We start from the raw sequence: 16,382 nt of genomic DNA, 5'->3' as shown, positions 1-16,382 counted from the left end.
GTGAAACTTTTTTTCATTGTCTGTTGATTTCAATTTACAAGAGTTTGGCAGGAGGGTCGTGGTCATTGTTGTATATGGCCATAATCAAGCCGTCATGAGGCTTGTGTTATTGGAAGATTTAAATAAGATCATCATCTCAAACAGAGAGTATCATTTTCTAATGGGGGATTTTAATTGCTTATTGTCAATACATGATTCTAATAACCTCATTCTTCCTAATCCATCTATGCAGGGTTTCTAAGATTTTGTTCATCGGCATCACCTTTATCCTATTCCTCTAATCGGGGAGGGTTTCTCATAGTCGAATAGGCGGATACGCCCGTGCTGTCGGGTATTAGATAGGGTCTTTGTCATTCCAAATTTGTTGGATTTCATTCCCGATGTTAGGTGTGTTTTGCTAGCTCCATCTATCTGGGATCATGGTCAGGTCATCACTCTTTTGGGGGATGGTTTTAAATCAGTCAGGAGTTTTGTGTTTGAAGAATGGTGGCTCCAAGAGCCAAATTTTTACACAATTATTACTGAATCATGGAACAAGCCTTCTAATGAGCATTGGGTGGCTATTCAGTGTCAGTCATCACTCTTTTGGGGGATGGTTTTAAATCAGTCAGGAGTTTTGTGTTTGGAGAATGGTGGCTCTAAGAGCTAGATTTTCACACAGTTATTACTGAATCATAAAACAAGCCTTCTAATGAGCATTGGGTGGCTATTCAGTGTCACAAAAAGTTATCTCGTCTAGCTAAGGATATCAAGGGCCATCTTTATAGTTGAAATGTGGTTAAAATTTCAGCAAATGGCTGCATGAGAGCAAGAGATCTTGACGTTGTATCAGACAATGTCTTCCCTTGAATCTCTCTCTCATTTGCAACTTCAAAGTTTACAGGCCAAATCCATTGAGTTATTAATGCTATTAAAAAATTGAAGGGCCAAGGAGGAAATTCGATAAAAACAGAGGGCTGGGGTGAAATGGCTTGCGGCAGGAGATGAAAATACTATTTTTTTTCATTCATATGCTTCTCATTATCATAGGAGGAAAGTCGTTCCTTCAATCATCATTGGGAGAGTTCCGTATTTTAATCAACACATTAATTCAATAGTCACTCAATATTTTAAGGATTTATATTCTGTTTTGTTAACAATAGAGGGTGTCACTGGTCGAGCTTTTGTTGGGACGATTCAACAAGAGCAATCCAAAATTATGCAAAGGAAGTTCTTTGAAGAAGAAATTTATAGGGTTATCAAAGATTTATCGGGGTGGAAAGCACCAGGAGTAGATGGGTTTCATATGGATTTTTTCAGAATATTTTAGGATTGTGTCAAGACTGATGTGGTTAACATGTTTGATGAGTTCTATCGTAACTCCTAACTGCCTAAACAAACTCACTTTGCTATTATATCATTAATTCTGAAAGATGATGTAGCCACAAATATCTCAAGGTTTTGCTCAATTTCTGTTATGAGTGTTCTCTATCGTATGATTGCCAAAGTCTTGGCTAATAGGATGAAACAGTGGCACACCAGATTTTTTCGGACTCTCAGTTCACATTTATCCACAATAAGATAGTTCAACAATTTTTCATCATGGCATCAGAAGTCATTCATTCCTTGCAACTTAATAGTCAGCCATATTTTATTTTAAAATTAGATTTTCATAAAGCCTATGATTTTGTGCATTGGTCCTTCTTATTTCAAATATTGTTAATTTTTGGTATTGGTCATCATTTTTCTGGGTGGGTGAGGGAATTTGTTTCAAATGATCAGGCCATGATAAATATTAATGGTGTAAGAGAAGACCTGATCAAGTTGGGGGTGTGGACTACGACAAGGATGCCCACTCTCGCCATTATTGTTCAATGCAGTTGCAAAGGGACTAGTGGTGTTGCTTAAGAGAGCAACGACAAAGTGATTAATAGATCCTTTAGATATTTCAGAATTTCCAGAACATATCCTTATTTATGCTGATGAAATGATTATTTTTTGGTTGAGCAAAAATGTACAATAGATACTTAGATTCAAACTAATCCTTTAGTTCCTTCTCTCTCTATCTGGACTTCCACTAAATGAAAACAAATGCTCATTTACTATGTTCAATGTTGAATCTACTATGCTTGCAGCGGAGAAAAGGATTTTTAATTGCATGATTTTTAAGTTGCCGATGACGTATTTGGGCTTGTCGTTACAAGTGAAGCACCTATCTTTAGCTGCATGGGCACCGACAATTCAAAAAGTGAAAAACAAATTATTTTCGTGGCAGGCATCTTATCTCTCCATCGCTGGCCGACTGACTTTGATAAGATATATTCTTTTGACTATTTCAAAAAATTTCATGTCTATGTTTGTGATGCTTATGGGAGTGGAGAAGCAGATTACACGTTTACTGGCAGATTTCTTATGGTCCGGGTGTCATCTCCAGGGTAAGCGTCATTTGGTTGGTTGGCGAACGGTGGTAGATTACCTAGGCATGTGACTAGCTTAGGAGTTTTTGCGTCTAGATAGAGGAGCATTGCACTTGTTGCCAAGCAATGTTGGTTGGCTCATCAACCAGGTAATTCATGTGCTCGTTTGCTTCATGCTAAATATGGAGCTTTCGATTTATTACTAGTTCGATAAGGAAAATGGGGGTTGGCGATCTCGCATTTGAGAAGCATGTGGTTGAGGGATTTATCATTCTTCAGAGATCAAATTGGGGATGCAAAAAATAATGGTCAGTGGTTGGAATAGGCGATTGTGCTAAGTGGTGTGTTTCACACCTACAAAGTGTATAGATCGTTGCTCCCCCCGGGGGTTGATTGGATCCCAAAGAGTGTGTTATGGGCTAAGGGCCCTTTCCCTCGATCTCGGGTCTTGGCATGGTTAATTTTGCAAGATAGGGTTCAGACCCACAATAATTTAAAGAAGTTGGGTTTTTAGTTTCTAAGTTGATGCATGCTTTGTCAAGCGGTTGAAGAAACAACGTTTCATTTATTCTAGTCATGCCCAATCTTTATGGAACTTTTTAATAGGACTTGGAGACATCCATAAGTAATTGTTAAGGAGGAGTCTTTTGTGCTAGATCTGATCTTGGGCCCAGTACAGATTAGACGAAGCAAAAGGTGGATGATGATAGGGAGGATGTGGTTGCTTACAACATGGTGGTTTGTATGGATGACACGCAATGATGCAATTTTCTATCAAATTTCGGTTGTCTTAAATAAACTAGTGCATAAAATCTTGATTGATGTATATGCGATTCTGCGTATGCATCTTAGAGCTCTTCCCTTCTCACCGATAAACGTTCACCCATCTATGGTGCTTTCTTGTCCAACGGATCCTGGTTGAGCTTGGATATGATATATGTTTCAGTCTGTCTCTAGTTATTTACTTCAGCTTTCCTATTTCCTATTTCCTATTTTTGTTTTCGTTCTTGTCCAGTTCATGGGTTCAACATTTTGTTGATCTTCATGAGTGGTAATGTTGAATATCTCTCTCTCTCATCACTGCCATACCATCTTTCTCCCTCTCATTTATAAGCTTCACCCAACCTACTTATGAATAGGTCATCCAACAGGACAGTAGTGGTGAAGGTGGAGGAAGGGGCAATGGTGAATGTGGTAGGAGGGGAAAGGGTTATGAAAGGAAGGGGAAAGAGGGTTTACACAGGAACCATGGATCGGGAGCTCGGATGGTTCATGTTGGTTCACAATAGTTTACATATTTGCCAAGTTATATATATATATATATATATATATATATATATATATATATATATATATATATATATATATATATATATATATATAGCCCCAAGTAATGGGGTGGGGCCGTGGCTGCTAGCAGTCAAGGTTCGATTCTCATGGGCATTGCTCCTCTGCGCAAGCCAATGCATAGCATAAGCCTTAGGCGTAAGGGTCCTATCCTTGGAGTTTTACGCTGCCGCCATGATGGCCATAGGTATGGCAGGCTTAGCCAGCACAGGTCTTTGTGCCAGGTGTGGTTTCTTTGCAGTGGCGTAGCTAGGATTCATGTGAGGGGGGGGGGGGGGGGGGTCGGGGCCAGCGCCCCCCAAAATTTTTTTTTGAGATAAAATAAAAAAGGACTACAATTATTAATAAAAATCTATTTCATATGGACAAATCAAACTATTTGCTGCAGTCAGGGCTGGGCTAGGACTGGACTGGGCTAAAAAAATGGATAAAAATCTATTTCATATGGAATCAAGGCTGGGCTAGGACAGGGATTTAAAAAAAAAAAAAATTAACTGTTTCGGGAGGCAGCCCCCCCCTGTTTCTTTGGGTGTTATATATATATATATATATATATATATATATATATATATATATATATATATTGGCTACTAACTAATCAAATTTTTTTTGTAGATCAAATGTTATGGGTGTGATCTACATGGTTTGTTTAGTAGAAACTTATTTTGATTCATGTGATTATGACAAGTAATTAGGTTTTTAAAGGGTCCTAAAATAAAAAAACTCACAATGTTGCTAAAATTTCATAACTCAAAAGATCACTTTTTTATAACAGAAAAGCAGTATCCATGTCTTGATCCTTAGAAAAAAAACCATGCTGTGGTTAGATTGAATCGATCCAACTTGTACCTGATTTTTAGATCATTAGTTCATGATTCGTGCATTTTTAAGTAATTCTGATCATGGATTTATCGCGGTTTATTGAGAGAGAGAGAGAGACCTAAATCACAAGTAGCCAATATTGCCACCTACATCCAACATCACAAACACATGCACACCAATAATGCTCGACTAGTTTTTTCTACAAGGAAACAAAATCCAACTTGGCCTGCCTTTTCATTTCAGCCTGCGTCTGTCCTTTTTCCGCAGGCCATCTTTTTGTCCACCTAACAGGCCACACCTTCAATTCTCCTTCTCCAAACTATGGTCATCCCATCCTCCACGTTATCCCAAAGTTCTTGCACAAAGAAGCCGACTGCCAATCCAAAATCACACAACTTCATAAAAGACAAAAAGTAGACCTAGCTCATGCTAAAATTTCTTCCTTTTTGGTATGGCTTGAGGTGCACATTATAGAATGAATCTTTAACCACAAGTCTTGCAGACTATATAGGTCACTAATTTAAATCATTGAGCCTAGGATAAGTTTGGGGATGCCAATGGATCGGATATTACCTGTCATCCAACCTGAATTTGAATCTGATTAGTCGGATCCAGTACCCAAAGGCATATTCCAACTAGTAATCAGATTCAGATCGGTATTGAATTTTGCATCCAAATCTGGGTCTGAGTATAAGATTTGAATCCAACTAGAATCTGAATCCAAATAAGTGTAAATGACATACTTTAAGTTAGTTGGATCCGAATTCAGTTTTCGCTGGTTCCATCTTTCTTTGAATTTGAATCCGAACCCAATTAGGTCAGATCCAATTAGATCAAACTCATTATTGCATAGATCCGGCCCATCCACATCCCTAGATAGGTTCCAACTTGCTAATGGAAGACAGCTGTTTCGTAGGAGAATCATCTTCGGTCCCTTGGCTCTTTGAGGTGGTCTCAACCTCTAGGATATTGTTCACAAAAATGAGTGCCTCAGGCCAGGCATGGGCGGATATCATAACAGACCAACCTTTTTGTGTTTGTGGATGCCCCACAAATGGACTCTTTTTTGGGACTTTTGGGTTGTTGGTCATGGAGAGGAGTCTTATATAAGTTTTAACTTGAAGAATAAAAAGTTTTGGATCTTAATCAGAACTCATATCGAACCTGGGTCTAGTTACTCTAGTATGACATTTCATAAACAATGCTCGGCTCCATAAACTAATTGGGCCCAATGAGTATGATCTGAATTCTTAATTGAACCTTCTCTTTATTACCAAACCCACATTCTATAGGATTCGGCATAAGTTGGATCAATCGGGCTGTCAACACCCCTTAACTTCAAGTCATCCCCTAAGCTATCTCAAAATTCAAAAGCCTAAGTTGATTCTTGGCATCCTTATTTCATTATTTTTTTTATGGCGAAGTTCTCCGCCAAAGCAGGTAATCTTCGAGTGGGGTCACCAACACTCAAGCCCTTAAGGAGCCCACCAGTGAAAGGCATCAGCACTGATAAGTACTAAGCACTTAAAAGTTGTAGGATTCCCCCTATGCTTTTATATATGCAGCTTAAAGGAGTTGAATGTGATAGATGGACTGCTAAAAGTTGGAAAACTTATGTGCTTATTAGCTGAAGTGCATGAGGTTTGAATCCAACTGAGAGATATCTCCAAAACTTTAACACGGAAAAAGGAAAAAGCTAATCTTTAATTTAATAAACTATGGTCAGATTAGAAATTTGGTTCTGGGCCATGGTGATCTAACGGTTCTATTAATGTCTCAAAGAAAGTAGAAAACTTTTAGACAATTGTGCCAAAGAAAACTTTATCCATCATATTCTTTTGACATCCAATTTTATATTTCTTTGCTTTTCATACCTCCCCATCAAAAGTTTGAAAGCGTTTTCCGTATTAGAAAATAAATCTTTTGGGATCAATGTCAAGTCATGTCGACTACCTTTATATAATATTCTATATGCCTTATTGTTTTCTTCATAAAATTAAATAATAAAAATTTATCTGCATGATAGAATGAACGACAATATATAAAGGGTCTAAGTGACGGCTCTACTGATCAAATTCATCTCAACACCCACACAACAACCCTGCTGGCCAAGCGGGTGACCCCAGGGTGATATTGTTGGTGTTTTTCAATCAGTGGCAAAATTTTCCTTTTATTTAATGGGATACTTTCTTAAGAATAAAAAAACTTATTAACATAAGAAAGCATATTCTAGGATTAAACTTGCTCCACTTAGAGTATTAAGTTAAATTAGTACTCAATTTGTAGTCAAAATCTTATGGAAAAAATAGTTCTCAAAAAGAATTTTGTGGAAACAATGACTGCATATAAACGGTAACCTGCCTATCTAGCTCATTCTTGAAACAATAAACAATTCTTTTTTTTATTATTAATAATCAATTCTGTCAGCTTTTCGATAACTATTATTATATAGCACCGGTTCATAGCAAAACAAAATACGATCTGACAGAGCACAAAAAGGGTATTGGACCGTTGGCTTTGCATGCTAGCATTAGATATTCTGTACAAATATTATGTATTCAAAAGATTTAGAGCTGTCTGGTAGGCATGCATCAGCTATGACCGCTCCACACAGTAATTATAGGTTCATAGCCATTGATCTTTAAATTACAATAATTATAACCATCCATTTTATTGATGGAGATGCAATCGATTGCTTCAATTGATGCAAAACATTCTTACTGCAACACTATGGTTATGTTTGAGAGCCTTGCAATGAGATGAAAACACGGTTTCAGTGTGTTGCCAAAATATCATTTTGCCAATGTGTGATGTTGAGATTTGGAGTTGCCAAAAACATTTTCTCGTGAAAGGTGTTGAAATGTGGTGTGGAGCCAGCCAACACCAGTCCCAATGCATTGTTTAAGCAACACCACTGCAACAAGAGAGTAATGGAACATGCAGAAACCACGACACAATGGCCGATTCATGGCTCCCAAGTGGGTTTCATCAAGACCGCCAGCTTATCTTTCTTAAGATTTTTCACCAAGTGGGTTGGACCCATGGACCTGATTGGACCGACATTGCTATAGAGAGTTCTAAGTGTGGCCTTTGATTGGCTGGGCTTGAGCTGGGGCCAGGCTGTTTGATAAGTATGTGTGGACCTAACCTAGCTTTAGGGCTGTCAATTCGGGTTTGCATTGGATACTCGATCAGACCGGACAAGACCCTGACTTACTGGGTATGGACATGAAAAATACTGACACAAATATTATTGGGGTGGCCCAGAACTGTTCCAAGTAACACGTGGCCTGAGTTTGGGACATAATTTTGCCTGAATGCACGCCCCAATCCAGCTGACCCAGTATTTCATGTGTATTTCAGTGAAAATTTACATTTTATATGCTGTCACAAAGGCACTTTCATGTGGTTCGACTCACAAGTTCGAAACTTTTTTGGAAATTAAGACACGAGGACATGAAATTCTTTTAATTTTTAATCAATTGACAAATATTTTTTGATATTTTAATATTACAATGCATCTTTATTAAAATAATACATAAAACATTAAAAATAATATTAAAATATTACCCATACATGTCTTTGTCCGTGTCCGTGTCCGTATCCGTGTCAGAGAATGCACCGGGGAGTGGGGCACACCATCAAAATGGCATATCCCTGTGACATAGTTATATGCCACTTAAATTACATGGGTCTGGTTTGGGATTTATTTTCTTGTGCTCCAGGTCAGTTAGCTGAACCCTTGTTTTTTTTTTCATGATGAAGGAACCCTCACCAAGAACCGGGTCACTAGCCTGCAAGGTAAAACTTCGGGTTGAGGACGAGGACACGACCACCCAGCCTTACGTGCCCCAACAGTGTAAAAGCAACAGCAGCCCCATGTGACAGCGGAGTTCGATCCTGGGCCATCATCTTTACACAGGACCCGCTTACCACAAGGAATAACAACCGGACTGATTGTTATTGGAGCTGGTTCATGTAAATCCTGATTTGCCTAACCTTGAAGGTTTAATTTCTCATGAAAAAAGTCAAAGATTACTTTTAGAGTAAATCATGAAAAAGCCACCCAAGTTGGATCTGGAAAAAACCAGATCCATTTTGTGATGCTGTATACTCACCAACCAACCAACCTGATCGGGTCCGTCAGGCCATCACGATGACAGCACTACAGCAGACAGGGTTCAGGTGGGCTCAGTTTGGTTTGGACCCAGCCTCACTGCCAAGAAGCCAAGCATCATTGCATGGTCAGGTCAATACTGGACCTACTTGGTCAGGTCAGACTTTAGGCTATCTTTGTCATTAAACAAAAAAACTAGTACACTCTAGGCATTTCCAAAGCCATCTTCAGTCACTTTGGTAAGCGGCGCCGCCCGACTTCGAGATAGCGAGCGGAGGCGTTCAACGTCATCCTGGTTGCTCAAATTACTTAACTACCCCTACTAAAAGGTTTAATACCAATCATATCCTTACCTTCCATTGCCACCTCATAACTGTCAGGCCCTGAATTACGTGAGCACCCTTCCTTAACTTGTCATAAAAACTGCTCCAATGTATACAAATCTTCAATTTGGTTCACGCCATTCTTGCCTACATGTTCCTATAGGTGCAAACAAGCTTTTTCTATCTCACATTTCTTTCTTTCAACCATGAGATTATGGGTTTATGAGATTCAATGCTTGAGTAGATTATGGGTTTATGAGATTCAATGCTTGAGTGATTCATTTAGAATTTTTATTTTATGACAAAGTAAAACCTTCACTGAGAATCAGGTCACTTAATGTGCCATGTAAAACTTCAGGTTTGGGGCAGGTCACCCAGCCATACATGCCCCAACCGTGATAAAGTAATGGCAGCCCCCATGTGCCAGTCAGAATCGATCCTGCACCTTCAGCTTGACACGGGACCCTGATAACCACGTGTATCCACCCCGGTGGTGATTGACTTAGAAGTTATTAGTATGGCAAGCAGTTCCATTTGTCAAATGAAAACTGTTCAAGGGGTGTCCTTATCAATCACAACTTATCAGTGTTCTTAAAACTTCATGGCAATTTGTATAATACTATTGAGAAACAATGGGAGGAAACCAGTCAGTGGGAGAGGGACATTTTGGAGATGTGAACCAATGTAAGAATCTTCGTAAACCTTGCCCCGGCATATAAGAATCTCTCCCTAGCGAGACAGAAGCCACCGACAAAACTGAAAATTTGTATCTCAGGACAAAAATGAAGCGTTGGTTAGCATGATAGAGTTTTCTGACACGCATCCTATTTCTTTACTTGTTGATTGAATAATTACCATTAATATAATTTTAATCCTTGAGGCGTTGCCTCACATTGCTCTATTTCTGGTAGTCTGACTGCTCGCAGTACTTAAAACACAGGAACAATCCACTCAGCAAAAATGCCGCCCTGCTCTCTTTCTCTAATGGCCTAAAAAGTGAAAGAAAAGGAAAAGTTGACCCTTCTATCTATCACGGCTACCCATTGAAAACCCACTACCAATTGTTTCCAGGCTACCACTTTTCTCTATTCTTTTTTATGATTCAAAACCTTTGTAGGCTTTTCATGCTGGTTGGTGTTTCCTAATTTTGTTGGGTTTTTCCTGAGTTTTAATTTTGGAAATTTTGGTGGGCATCTTTTTATTGGTATGAGAGTGAAGGATCGGTTCTTTCTTTATCCAATTATGGGTATTTCTTTAAACTTTTCCTTTCCTTTTTTTTCTCCTGTTGAGAAATTCTGAACCGATTTTTTCTAGTGGGGATTCGTTCTGTCAGATTCTTTTTTTCTTTTTTTGAGATCTGTAGCAATACTACAAATATTGTTGGTTGTGGTGAGAGTAGCCATGCTGCATGCTGATCGTAGCCGGTCCTATTCGTGGTTGTGGGATAGCCATATCAGCACGAAGAATTCGAAATGGCTTCAAGAAAACCTCACGGGTAAAGAGTTTTCCTTACTTTCCTTTCATTCATATTGTATCAGTTATAGTCTAAGGACATCTGTTGGTGTGTGCAATTCTCTTTAACACCAGATCAAGGGTGGCCTTCTCATGCTTGACTAAATCACTTTTTTGGGCAGTTTAGTTATCTTTGTTTGGTCTAAGGAGAAGCCTCAGGATTGCGTTTTTTCGGTTATCTGATCAAATATCTACAGGGTGTACTCTAGGAATTGAAACAGTGAAATTTTTGTTGTGTTAATGACTTATGAGTCTTCCTGGTTGCTATTGGTAGCGTCAACTTCATATCCAAGTTTACTTTTCAGTTCTGCCCAACATTGTTTCATTTGTTGAGCAGTTCTGCAGAGACTCTTTTCTGAGGTCATGAGTAATCTACATGTAAATTCCGGGAACTAATCTTTAAAAGTTTAATTTGCTTACTGGTTTTCTTCTTCTTGCATAAAGTTCTCATCTGAACTACTGAATTGGTGCTGCATTATGTTATTCGGGATTCCTACGGCATTGTTATGGTATTTGTCCTGTATCAACTCCCATCTCCAGAACTGACCTCTGTTTTGAGAATTGAGCCAAAAAAGAAAGGTTTTCTTTGAGTTGGGAACATGGACGTTTGTTTCACTTCTATGGAAAACCTTAATAGTTTGTTCATGTGATCAAAGATTCGAGATCTATTTGACAACGACATCTGCAACTTGAGGTATTCTGCATTTAAAAAGTTGCCATTAGCCTATAAGGATATGCGTTTTTTGGAATTAACATCGTAAATTTATCACTTCCAATGCATGGTATGCTCTATAGAATCTTCCTTTTTCTAGTCCTGATGATGGGGACAAAAGTAAAATAATCTTCAAATCTAATGAAAGATGCAGCAAAGTTCTTGTGGGAAAACATTTCTCATAAAAGGACAGTCAACTTGTATATGTTGTACGGGACTGAGGTAATATGCATCGCCACATTCTTGTCATTGAGTAAATAACTTCAATTCCTATCTCTAATAAATTTCTCCAATTATTTTATGTATTAAGTGTCAATATTTTTGCCTCCGAACTGCTCTTCCATATATCAAATGGTGAGAAGGGGCCAGACGGTTCCAAACTCCATTCCCACAACTTGGGCAAGCATGTTACTGCAGATGCTCCCAGCACCTGGTCATTTCTATAAGCAACATCGATTTGCTTCTTGGGCTAATGTTGTGTGCTTTGCACACTTATGAAAGGAAAACTGTTGTAGATTCACTGGTATAGCAGCAAAATTGATGCCACTGCAGTAGGCTTAGTCATCTGGCAGTTTAGTGGAAGAGGGCAGAGCCTAGTTTAAGTTGGGAGAAGTAAAAGCCACGTTTTCCTGTAGCACATAGTATCTCTGGTTTGTGCTTCCTTCTATTCCGTGGTGACATAAAAGGAAATTAGGTAAATGTACATTTAAGCAGAAAACTGGTAGAGCTGCAACTGAACAGCTGGGCTTTTTTTGTCGTTGAAATTTTCCATATCATTCAAATATCTTAGAAATTAGAACAATCAACGTTGCAAGTAGTTCTAGCATGACTTAGCATCATTGCTGGATTAAATTAATTAATTCCATGGGCTACATTTCTGTATCTTCAATCATAATCTTATACAAAATTATGAACCAAATAATTTTCCTTAAACCTAAAATTTACAGATTAAATGCTTTACTTTATATGAATTCTTACCTTGTATTTGTTTTCGGATGTTTATTTGACCTCACATTAGATTCTTTCCTTTTATGCATGTATCATATTCTTTAATCATGTACTGAATGGATGCATCACTGAGACAGATATGGATGCAAATGTCAAAGCAATGATCAAGATTATAGAGGAAGATGCAGATTCCTTCGCAAAAAGAGCAGAGATGTATTACAAGAAAAGGCCAGAGCTTATGAAACTGGTTGAAGAATTCTACAGAGCATACCGTGCATTGGCAGCAAGATATGACCATGCGACTGGTGAACTTCGACAAGCTCATCGCACTATGTCGGAAGCCTTTCCAGATCAAATTCCATTCCCCTTGTCGGAAGATTCTCCTCGATCTTCCTCTGTTATGTATAGTGAAACTACTACACCTGAAGTAACAAACCCAGTACGGTCTTTATTTGATCCAGATGATTCACAGAAGGATTCTTTAGGACCATCATCACTCTTTCCAGTTGTCAAGAGGAATGGAGCTTTTTCTGAAGAAAATGATGCTGTTACAGGCAAAAAAAGGTTGAAACAGCTCAATGAGATGTTCCTACTCAATCCAACTTCAGATAAGAAGACTCCTGAATCTGGAGGAGGTATAGAAAATGTCAAATATCCAGATGGTAAGTCAAGAAGAGGTCTAGCCTTTCAAGAGAGTGAAGAGAAGGGTTCTGAACTGAAACTGCAGAATAGGGCAAGTGCTCGCCAAAGAAATGAGGTGGAGGTCCGAGACAGAGGGATACAATACCAAGCTTCACATCCACAGGCAGGAGAAGTTCAGAACAAGGAAGACATGCTATTTTCTGGTACGAATGTGGTGTTAGAGAAACAGAGTTGTAAGATTCAAATTAAGTCAGAAGCAGAACAATTAAGAAAAGCAGAAGCAGAAGTTCATGATCTGCAAATGGCACTCTCTAAATTACGAGAAGAACAGGAAGCTGTTATGGTTCGTAGTCAGCAGTCTCTGGAACAGTATCAGAACTCCTTGCAGAAAATATCCGATTTGGAAACTCAAGTTTCTCATGCACATGAAGAAATAAGTAGGCTAAATGAGGATATATTTAAGGGGGTTGTGAGATTCAAGAGTGCTGAAGAGCAAGCTATGTTGCTAGATAGAGCAAATCAGTCTCTGCAGTCAGAGGTGGATAATCTGGGACAAAAGCTTGTACTGCAAGAAGAACTTAAAAAAGAGCATTATGAGTTGGAACAACTCAGGATTCAAGTGCAAGAAGAGCACCTGCAATCAATGAGCCGTGAAACAGCTCTTCAATCTATGGAGCAACTAAATTCCCAATTAGAGGAACAACATAGAGTTCTGATGATGGACCTTAAGCAAAGAATGTGTCTCTTGAAGGATATGGAGCACAGGAATCAAATTTTAGAGGACGAAACTGTTAGACTGAAAGAAGAAAACAACAGCCTGAATACTGAGAACATGTCGTCTGCAAAGTCAATAAAGAATCTGAAAGATGTGCTCTACAGCTTGAATGAAACCAAATGGAAACTCGAACAAGAAGTTGGACTTCATATTGACGAGAGGAATACTTTACAGCAAGAACTTTACTTCCTGAAAGGGGAAAGAAATGACTTGGACAGGAGATACCAAGCTATGATAGAGCAAATAGAGTCAGTAGGGTTGGATTCAGAATGCCTTCGGTCATCTATTAAAGACTTGCAAGATGAAAACAATCTTCTGAAGAAGAGCTGTAATAAGAAAGATGAAGAAAATGCAGCTATGTGTCAAAATCTGAAAAATATAGAAGAATTCTTTGAAAAGAATTGTTTATTGGAAAAATCACTGTCAGATAAAAACAATGATCTCGAAGTTCTGGGAGAAAAAATGAAGTGTTTGGAGGAATCTTTCCATTCTCTTATGGAGGATAAATTAGTCCTTGCCAAAGAGAAGGACAATCTAGCTGCCAAGGTTGATAACGTGACACAGACTCTGCAAATATTGGAGGCATTGAATGCAGATGCTGAAGAAAAATGTCTTTCTCTGGAAAAGGAGAAGGCATCGATGCTTAATCAGATTGAGGAGCTCCAAACATGCTTAAAACTAGAAAGAGAAGAACGTGACAGTATTGTTCAGTTTAGCAGTACTCAGTTGAATAATTTTGAAACCAAGATAAAATTTCTGCTGAAAGAGAGTCAACAGAGAAAAGCCAAACTAGAAGAAGAAGAAGATCATGTCCTTAGAGCTCAAATCGAAATCATTGTGCTCCAATGTGTTGTACTTGATATGTGCAGAACGAATAGCAATCTCTCATTTGAATGCCAGAAGTATCAAGAGATCTCATCAAATGCTAACAAACTGGCCACTGAATTGAAAAATAAGAGTCTAGAACAACAAATGCAATTAGAATCCATTCTGGACAAGCAATCTTTGACTGAAGAACAAAATCTAAAGCTTACATCCGGTGTAGAGCAGTTGCTAGAATTACTCAATATAGATCTTGATCATGGATACCCCAACAACATTGGGACTGAAGTAATTTTTTATAATCTTCGGAGCAGAGTTGAGGCCATGAGTACCCTACTTGTCACTACCCAGAATGAAAATGCACAGTTGTTTTTTGAGAGTGCAATAACTAGTACTTTACAAGAGCAGTTGGGGCTGGAAATGTCTGATCTATTTTTGAAAAAGAAGGCACTTGAAATGAAGGCTGTTTCACAATCAGAGGAACTGATTGTTTTGCAAAGTGAAAAGCATGAGCTTGAAAAAATTAATGAATTATTGAGACAGAAGGTGCTCTCTTTGGAACAAAGGGAAAAGGTGCTGGAGACTGAAATAGGCATCACTTGTAAGCAACTGTCTGACTCTCAAGAGTTGAATAGATCATTAGAGAATCAGAATCACAAGTTGCATGAAGAGAATGAATCTCTTGTAAAGGGTCTTCTTGATTTGAATGGACAGAAGCATATGTTAGAAGAGGAAAACAATGCTATTCTTTATGAGGCCTTGTCATTGGGGAATCTTGCTTTGATATTTGAGACTTTTAACATTGAGAAGGAAATGGAGATAATAAGACTTAATAAAGCTTTAGATTACATCAGTGGAATTAATTACAAGCTCAAGGAGGAGGCCAAAGTAATGGTTGAAAAGCTGACAATGTTAGAGAAGGAGAATTCACATTTTAGAGAATTGGTTGAGAAATTGGAAGTTTACAAAATTCGTTCAGTGTCTTTGGAGAATGAGGTTAATAAATTCAGAAATGCTTGTGGACAGTTGAAACAGCAGATTGAACTTGGACAGACGTTACTGAATGAGAAAGAACTGAAGCTGTCTGATGCAGAACAGAAACTGAAAAAAATACAAAGTGGTCAAGAAGAGATTACAAGAGAACTTGAACGTGTCAAGAAGGAATCTGGTGAGATAATGACAACGAAAGAAGCACTGGAGAAAGATATCATGGAATTAACCATTGACATTGCCAATAAATCCAGGAAAATTGACTACATGCATGAAGAGGAGGAGGTGTTAAAGTTGGAGTTAGATAGATTGCAAAAGAAAATTGATAATCTCAATATCCAGGAGGATCATTTGAAGACAGAGCTGAAAGAAAACATGGGTGAAATTGAGCTCTTGCATGCTTGCTGTGCAATGTTGTATTATGAACTTCAGGTGTCTGTCGTCCATTCTGTGGTAGTTGAGCAAAAGGTATATGAATTGATTGGTGCATGCAAGAGTCTCAAAGAATATTCACAAGCACAGGAAAAGAAGATTCTAGAGGAAAATGCTTCCAAGAGCAGAGAGATTCATCAATTGAAGAGGAAAAATGACTTGCTGGAAGAAGAACATGAAAAAATGAAGCTTGAATCTATTGGATATTTGTCCCTCATATCATCTCTGAAGGAAAGCATAATATCTCTTGAGGATCGCTGCTTTGCTCTGACGAGGATTCAACGAAGCACTCCAGAGGTATTCTTTTGTCTGAATGTCTGCTGTTAGATTCTCTATCCTCACCCAATTTGAGTTTGGCAATAACTTGACTAAGCCATGCTCATTTGAGACAAATGAGGTGTTTGTCCAACTTGAATTGGATTAGTCCATATCTTTTATGAATTTTCTTTTTTGTAAATCTTGCAGGCTTAGTGAACTGACCTGGCCTTAAGGCTTCTCAATATCCACTAATACTATTTTTCATTGAGTTGTTTCATGGATAATA

At 38.3% G+C, this 16,382-nt stretch overlaps 1 protein-coding gene across 1 annotated transcript; it reads left to right on the top strand.

Annotated features, from left to right (window-relative positions):
• Nucleotides 1–10,406: 10,406 nt before the first annotated feature.
• On the top strand, nt 10,407–16,309 carry LOC149829271 (protein NETWORKED 1D-like). The gene is made up of 3 exons (XM_090017238.1): nt 10,407–10,500; nt 12,315–16,135; nt 16,304–16,309. Exons 1-3 carry the CDS (start codon nt 10,407–10,409, stop codon nt 16,307–16,309), a joined length of 3,921 nt encoding a protein of 1,306 aa, XP_089873364.1.
• The last annotated feature ends 73 nt before the right edge of the window (nt 16,310–16,382 follow it).

The sequence above is a fragment of the Nuphar pumila genome, chromosome 9, assembly GCF_984573655.1.
Source record: "Nuphar pumila chromosome 9, dmNupPumi1.hap1.1, whole genome shotgun sequence".
NCBI classification, from domain to species: domain Eukaryota; kingdom Viridiplantae; phylum Streptophyta; class Magnoliopsida; order Nymphaeales; family Nymphaeaceae; genus Nuphar; species Nuphar pumila.
This window is presented reverse-complemented; position numbering and strand designations above follow the sequence as displayed.

Coding starts and splice junctions, on each gene's coding strand:
- LOC149829271 (XM_090017238.1), top strand. CDS start 10,407: ATGCTGCATGCTGATCGTAGCCGGTCCTATTCGTGGTTGTGGGATAGC. Junction 10,501..12,314: donor GCTTCAAGAAAACCTCACGG/GTAAAGAGTTTT, acceptor TCACTGAGACAG/ATATGGATGCAAATGTCAAA.